General features: G+C 52.9%; 1 protein-coding gene across 2 annotated transcripts in view; it reads right to left on the bottom strand.

Annotated features, from left to right (window-relative positions):
* Nucleotides 1-223: 223 nt before the first annotated feature.
* LOC117889179 (A.superbus venom factor 1-like) overlaps nt 224-7,758 on the bottom strand; it is a 42,940-nt gene continuing 35,405 nt past the window's right edge. For both annotated transcript variants that reach the window (XM_034793063.1, XM_034793064.1), the window contains exons 35-41: nt 7,605-7,694; nt 7,238-7,343; nt 5,787-5,876; nt 5,006-5,095; nt 3,928-4,011; nt 1,411-1,546; nt 224-1,059 (exon numbers count right to left, since the gene is read on the bottom strand). In XM_034793063.1, the coding sequence (XP_034648954.1) occupies nt 918-1,059; nt 1,411-1,546; nt 3,928-4,011; nt 5,006-5,095; nt 5,787-5,876; nt 7,238-7,343; nt 7,605-7,694 (738 nt within the window). In that variant the 3' untranslated portion in view covers nt 224-917. The remainder of the gene's footprint in view (nt 1,060-1,410; nt 1,547-3,927; nt 4,012-5,005; nt 5,096-5,786; nt 5,877-7,237; nt 7,344-7,604; nt 7,695-7,758) is intronic.

Below are 7,758 nucleotides of genomic sequence, written 5' to 3'. Positions count from 1 at the left end.
TCACCTTTATTCCAGGCAATTTTAAATTATTTGTATGATCACAGCACCCAGGACCCCACCGTGCCAGGCGCCGTACAGCCACACAATGAAAAGACAGTCCCTGCCCCAAAATCTTACAATCTAGAGCATCCACACGGGGCACTGAGTTTCCCTAGTGTTATAGGGGGCTTGGAGTCAGTCTAGAGCAGGTCATGAAATAAATCTCCCCTACTGGCTGCTGATCGCCATTTCCCTGCTGCCGCCAAACTTTATTCACATTCAGGATAAAATGGGTACAAACCCACAGAGATGCCTCAGGATCGCTGTCCCAGGAGGCACAAAGTTTCTGGACTGAGGATTCGGGGGGGGGGAAGAGGGGGACATTGCAACAGGTGCTGTACAAAGGAGTAATCAGTTCAGGGACTGTTGAAGTGTGCCACGGTGTAAGGAAATGACAGAGCCCTTGGGTATCTCAGGGGTGGGGATGACCCACACACAGTACCGTTCTGTGCTCTGTCCTCTGTGTCCAGAGAGCTTGGATCAATGTCTCTAGAAATGGCAGAGCAGGGGGTATTACAAAGGATAAGAGGGTTATGGAAAACAGCAGTGTCATGGGTGTGTGTGTGGGTGTGTGTGTGTGTGTGTGTGTGTGTGTGTGTGTGTGTGTGTGTGTGTCCACTGCTGCCCTCTACTGGATGGAATTTGATCTGCATCTCTGGGTGTCATAAGCCCTAAGCTACGAGCAGCTGAAGGAGATTCTCCTGCAGATTGAGAGGTAAGGGACTGCATGCAGGAGGGTGCGAGTCCTATCCCTGCTGCTGTGAAATGTATAGCCATTCTGCCGTGTCTCTTTTTTACACTAGAGATGGGGGATGAGGGAGACCTCCCCACAGAAAGGGTGACAGCTGGTGACGTTCCTGGGTCCTCTTTTTCTCGGTCTATGAAGGGCAGCCGTTTGTCATCATGTGCTGGGCAAATGCCTCCAGCCCCTTGCAGAGGGCCTGGAAATGTCCCTGCTGGCATTCCAGGGGGGTTGGCCACAGCTCCACCCAGGAGCCACTCCCGAGCAAGTACGCTGTCCTGGGAAAGAGAGCAGGAGGAAACATTAACACAGCCCTTGGGGGATGAGGGGGGGACCCCGCATGTCCAGGGTACAGCCTGGCAGAGATCACAGGGCACTAAGGAGAACCACCCCGCATTGTTAGTATGGGAGCACTTGGCTCAGGGCCCCGCTGTGGCTGGCTGCATCCCTGCCCCAAACAGCTCAGGAACTGAGGCACAGAGATGACATGACTTACCCAAGATCACATGGGGTCAGTGACAGTGCTGGGAATTGAACCCACTTCTCCTGAGTCCCAGCCTAGTGCATTAACCACCCACCCACCCGCCTCATAATCCTCCTGCCTCTCCAGGAGCCTGGTGGAGACTCACTCAGTCTTCAGGTCCCACAGGTCACTGCTGAGGCCCCAGATCAAGTAGCTCCTGTTCTCCAGCAGGTTCAGGGTCGCCTTGCAAGCCACTGGGCTGATAAATCGACGGGTCTTCCCCTGGATGCTTTGCTCTGTCCCTTAAAAAAAAAAGCCAGGGATGCCCTATAAGCACGGGGAACAGAATGATCGCTGGCGACGGATCAGAGAACAGGAGTCAGACCCATTGCAGAAGAGTCTGATCTCAGTTAATCAGGTGCCAATCCAGAGTGACTCTTGATTTCAAAGAGGGTCTCTTTTAGTTTGACATGTGCTCAGAATCCGGCTCCGTGGGGTCTCTCTGGCTTGAGATTTGGAAGATAGCCATTGATGGACCTGTTAGCCAAGATGGTCCGGGATACAACCCCATGCTCTGGGTGTGCCTAGCCTCGACTGCCAGAAGCCGGGAGTGGACAACAGGGGATGGATCATTCGATGATTCATTCCCTCTGGAGCACCTGGCATTGGCCACTGTCGGAAGAGAGGATACTGGGCTAGATGGACCATTGGTCTAACCCAGTACGGCTCAGTTCTTATGACATCAGGCCAGGTGAGCTCAAAATCCCTGTCAATAGACTCACTCTGGATTTATGCTGGTGTAAATCAGATCAGAATCTGGCCTCCTGCGTCTTGTTGGAAAAGGACTCCCATGGTCACAAGACGTGGAATCACAGTCCTTTAAATAGGGGGAGTTTATTAAAGGAAACAATCACAGGCTCTAAAAAACTGGCTTCCACAGAGCTTGACACGCAGCTTTGTCTCTCTTGTTTACCAGGGACCACATGCTGTCTGGGACTCTTCAGTGCACAGCGACAGCGAGCGACTGAAATATATACGGCAAGTAAACATGCTGCAGGTTTGAAATTTAGTCTGGGATTTTCGAAAGAGCCAAAGGGATTTAGGAGCCCAAATCACACTGAATGGAGTGTCTAACTCTCCTAGTCATCTTTGAAAACATGCAGCTAAATGGGATGAAAGAAGCAGCTAGTTCAGAGCCTGCATCACAAAGGAGGCTGGCTGCCTCTCAGGCAGGGGTAACGCTGATCAACATTTTTTGAACAGAACATTTTTCTGTCGCAAAATACCGTTTTGTAGAAATCAGGAGGAACGTATTGATTCGGACAAAACTTTGTTTAAAAAAAAAAATTGAAAAAAGCCTTTTGATACAGCCAATAGCCTCCACTTTGACCATCGGAGACTGGAATATTTTTGGTTAGAAAATGATTTTCTTTTCTACTAGAACATTTGGAAAAGTCGAGATCAGAATGGAAGAGTTTGATTTGATCGCAAAGGAATGTTTCCGCTGACCCGCAGGAAGGTTCGATTTTTGGCTTTGTTCTGATCTAGAACAAAGACAGTGTTTGGAAACGTTGGCCTCTCCCGTGGAGCCTCTGGTAGGCCCAGGGTGCAGGGAGCTGTTATGAGACGACCAAGGTTGAAGCCACCGGGGGGAGGATGCGGGGCCAGTGCCCACCCTGGAGATAACTGGACCATTGATCAGTCTGGAGCGTTTTCTAGCTGCACACCTCAGCGTGACGTGCTCTCGGGGACAAGCGAGGCCGTTTTTCACAACGTCTCTGATGACATGGTGGGCACTGGCCGAGCTGAAGGGGGGGAAAATACAGGGCTGGAATAGCAGGGGGGCTGTGGGATGGGATTAAGGTGCATCAGCAGAGCTAGTTAGAGGGAAGCCGACGTGTGGCATGGCCAGTACTGGGTTTACAATGACGCTGGGCTCACACTCAGAGGGAGCCCAAGTGCCCTGACCATGGCCCTGCCCCCTGGGGCCCCACCCACCACTTGCTCCTCTCTGCCCCCTCCCCTGTGCAAGCGGTGGGCGGGGCCTTGGAGGGAAGAGATCGAGCAGGGGTGGGGCCTCAGGGCGGAGCATGGGAGGGCTCTCAGTGGGAAGGAGCCGAGCGGGGGCGGAGCCTCAGGATGGAGCAGGGGACAGGGCCAAGGTCTGGGTGCCGGGGCCCACAAAAGATTAATCCGGCCCTGGGGATAGCAAGCAGGGGGTCTAAGGGACATGATTGAATGTGAAAGGGGAACCCAGGGCTGGGCTAGCAGGGGGCTATGGGTCAGGATGGAGGGTCACTGGCAGAGCTCGGGGGGGGGGGGGGCCCCGGGGTGGGGTTGCGGGGGGGTGGGGGGCGGGAGGGGGGGGCACTAGCAGAGCTGGAGTGGGGGGGAAGCCCAGGGCTGGGATTGCAGGGGGCTGTGGGTCGGGACTGAGGGGCATCAGCTGCATGGACTGACTTCAATGGAACCCTCCTGAACTGTGCGGTTCTCAGCTGGTGCTATGTACTCCGTCGTTTTCAAGGAGCGCTAAATTCACCTCCCAGATGTACAGAAATAAAACGCAGGTGAAAAGCCCCTGAGCGCGGGGGGGAGGAGGGAGAGAGCAGCATTGCACCCCGTAACGAGGACAGCCAGCACATAGGGTAAGACGTGGGCAGACGTTCACAGCAAGCACAGTTACCTTCCTTAATGACCTGCACAATCCTCATGGTGAAGTAATTGTACATCCCGTTCTGCTCCACCTTCACCAGCTGAGCTGTATAGACTGGGGGAGAAGATGGGAGTCAGAGATCTGTTGAAGCCCGAAGGGGCCATCGTGACCATCTAGGCTGCTCTACAGAATACAGACCAGATACCCATGGTGACGGGGGTGCCTGGACTTGATAACCCAGAGGGCCCCTTCCAGATCTGTGTCTTATGGGACAAGAACTTATATAGAATAGAATCAAATCCCACCCATTGGGGCAAAGGGACCACACCAGTCATCATCTAGAATCCCACTTCACTTGCTCAGTGCTTGGCTGCTTCCTAGATCAGTGCGGGCATAGGATGTAGGGTCCTACATCAGTGGGTCTCAGGTGGGGGTGGGAATGGGCTTGACCCAGGTTTTCTTGCTGTGTAAAAGGTCTGGGGGAAGATGTATGATGAATTCAGACTCTTTTTCCCCCCACCGGAGACCTCTGTGGTTGCCCGGAGAGCAGATCTCCCAGGCATGGCTGTCCTCAGTCTAACTGGGAAGCGGGAATGGGTTTTATTCAGACTGTTTAAAACTCAGGGGATTTTAAATATTTAACTCAAAGGGCTGAGCAACAGGTGGGAAAAAAACACTCATTAGAAAAGTTCAGCCACCCATTTCAGAGAAATAATTGTACCTAGTTCTTATCAGTAGATCTCAAATTAGGTCAGTATCGTTATCCCCATTTTATAACTGGGGAAACTGAGGCACAGAAGGGCTACGACCTGCCCAAGGTCACCCAGCAGGTCAGAGGCAGTAATAAATCCCAGCTCTGCTGATTCCCAGCCCAGAGCCCCCATCTCTGTATTAGCCAAGGAACGTGGTGGAGTTCACACATACCCTGTTATGTGGCCTGCTTCTTCTCCGCTGCCGCTACGCTCATTGCAATGATCTCTGCCCAGATCAGGAGTTCATTGCCTCTGGGATCACTGGCAGATCTCACCCCGCCAGCCCCCAGCTTTGGCCCTCCCCTGGACAACAGCCGATCAGGAGAAATGAAACCAGAACATAGGGCCTGTCTTACCATAATCCACCCCAGCCTCGCACGCGGCTTCGATGCGGACGGAGATGTCAGTGGGGGGCTGTTTAAATTTCTTGATCAGGCTACATTTCTCTGGGGACGCAAGCAGATGATCCCAGTGAATTGGCAGGTTTACAGCCCCTTTCACACCAGGCTTTCGATGTCCTTTACGGACATGAATGAATTCAGCTTCACAGCTCCCCTGGGTGATGGGTGGGTGTCACCCTCATTGCCCAGACAAGGAAGCTGTGGCATAAACAGGCCAATGAGTTTGCCCTAGGTCACATGATGAATCAATGGCAGAGGTGGGAATAGAACCCAGGAGTCCTGACGCCCAGCCCTCCACTGCTCTGACCACTAGTCCCCGCTCGCTTCCCAGAGCAGGGAATAGAACCCCGGAGTCCTGACGCCCCCTCCATGTGGAAAGGTCCCAGAGGCAGCCAGAGATCAGGGCCTGGCCAAGGAGGAGAGGTCGCTTTGTATGTTATCTGTGCGAAGGTAGGAGCTGGAAGCATCCACAGATTCTCCCCACCAGAGAATCACAGAGGGAGCGTTCTAGGAGCGCAATCTGGACCCAGATCCCCCAAGCTCGCTCCATGCTGAGGGCTGCTGATCCCTGGGCTGCCACGGGCCGGCACCTGGCAGGGCTAGCGCATTGGCGCTGTATCCCCGGTGCTCTCACTGGCCCAAGCCCACCAGGTCAGTTGCAGTTCCAGCCTGTAGCATAGAAGCCAGTGAAGGGACAGAGCAGAGAAATTTTCCCCTCCCTTCGGCCTCCCTTTACCTTCCATGCAACGGCAGGCGTCTCCCTCACACAGCACCTTCAGCAAGCCGCTGTCTTGGGTTGGGTGGTAAAATTTTGTGCAGCGGTTTTCTGAGAGAGAGAAAAGGGTTGTTACTAGGTGTATAATGGTAACATCTAGAGTCAGCGTCCCCATTGTGCACAGACACACAGTGAGAGACAGAGCCCTGTGATCAGGGCCCCCTGATGCCGGATGCTGCACAAACAGTGAGAGACAGTCCCTGCCCCAAAGAGCTATGAGTTAAGGACGGGTTATTCTGTCTGGAAAATCTGGGTTCGATTCCCTGGGGAATCTCTGTGTACTTTAGGATTTTATCTAGCTGCCTGTCACCATAGTATCTAGGCATCTTTCATGTAAAATCACCAGCGAAGTCCTTTGTGAATTTAATGGAGTCTCTGGCTCTTCTCCCTTTTTGGAGCTAAAACTCAGCTGGGGAAGGAGTTTGTGGTTTGATTTTTATTGTTGAACTTTTATTTCTGTGGCCCATCCTGTACTGCCCCCTCCTGGCCTAGGGTGGTACTGCAAGCACAGTCTGCTTCAGTTTCCCTTTAGAACGCCACACACTGCAAAAAAGTATATGTCCAAATTCCCCTGCCAGGGTTCTTCTTTACTAAATACAAATAACATTGAATTAAAGGCTTTCCCCTTAGGGTCGGGGGGGGTTGCACAGCCACCTGCCTCTATGGGGCCTGCATTTCTCCCAGAGCATCTCACCCTTAGGAGAGCTTCTCTCTCAGCACCGCCACCTAATGATGGGCTTTTATCATGCCCAGGTGCTCGTTAGTCAATTAACTACCCAGGTGGGCTCATTCCCCTTAAATTAGCTCCTCACAGGTCTGGATGCTCTGGTTTAAAGAGGCCAGCAAACTGGTGATCATTTCCTTTTGGGGGGGAGGGTAGAAGGGGGTGGAGGTGTTAGTCTTATGGTGGAAAGGCTTTTTCCAGAAAGGAAACTGAGGCATAGAGCAATGAAGTGACTTGTCCAAGGTCACCCAGGGAGTCAGTGGCAAAGGAACCCAGGAGTCCTGACTCCCAGCCCCCACTGCTCTAAACAGAGCTGGGAACAGAACCCAGGTTTCCCCGAGTCCCAGCCGCAAGACTCTGAAGGCAGCTCAAGAGAAGAGCTATCAGTGTAGCTGAGCACCTCGTGAGCTTTACAGCTGTTTTTGGGACAGAGCTATTCTCCCTATGTTATGAATGGGGAAACTGAGTCACGGAGCGACAAGGTCAAAAGCAGAGCTGGGGAATCAAACCCAGATCTCCTGCCTCACAGGCTAGCGCCCTAGGGGCTGCATTGTTTTGCCTTCCTGAAGAGCTAGTGGGGTGATAAGGATCAAGCCTGTTCTGATTCGGGAACGCGCTACACCAGGGCTCTGTCTGACTGTTCGCGGGGACCAGCGTGCTGAGACGAGCGAGTGATGAATGCTCTAACCCAGGGAGTAGTACTCGTACACCGTCACGGCTGCCGGCTGGATCAGACCCACTTCGAAGTGCTGGTGAGCTTTAAACTTCAGACAATCTGTCTCTTTGCTGGACACCTAGGGAGGAAGAGAAAAGCCCTTAGGAGCTGGAATGGCCAAGTCATTGCAGGCAGGAGACAGCACCAATAAGGGGGCAAAGGGCCCGATTCCCAGTTACTCCACTCTGCACTTGGCACAGGGGCCATTTATCAATCACTCTCAAGCATTTATTAATCCATTATCAGTCGGACCTTAATATTAAGTGTGACTGAAAGAGAGAGAGACAGAGAGAGAGAGAAAGGTGGGGAAAGAAAGAAGCGGGCGATGGCCAAGCCGTACCTTGTCTAGATAGAGGATGAGGGAGCCTCTCTCAGACAGGTCCGTGTCCAGTTCAAACTTGGAGATGTATTTGTCCACACGGTTCGTGAGCTGGGCATGGAAACCAAACGGATCAGCCAGTAGAATCCGCAAGCTGGATGGTGCCCACTTCAGC

This window comes from Trachemys scripta, chromosome 16 (assembly GCF_013100865.1).
Source record: "Trachemys scripta elegans isolate TJP31775 chromosome 16, CAS_Tse_1.0, whole genome shotgun sequence".
Lineage (NCBI taxonomy): Eukaryota > Metazoa > Chordata > Testudines > Emydidae > Trachemys > Trachemys scripta.
The sequence above is the reverse complement of the archived record's forward strand: the minus strand, read 5'-3'. Positions and strand labels throughout refer to the sequence as shown.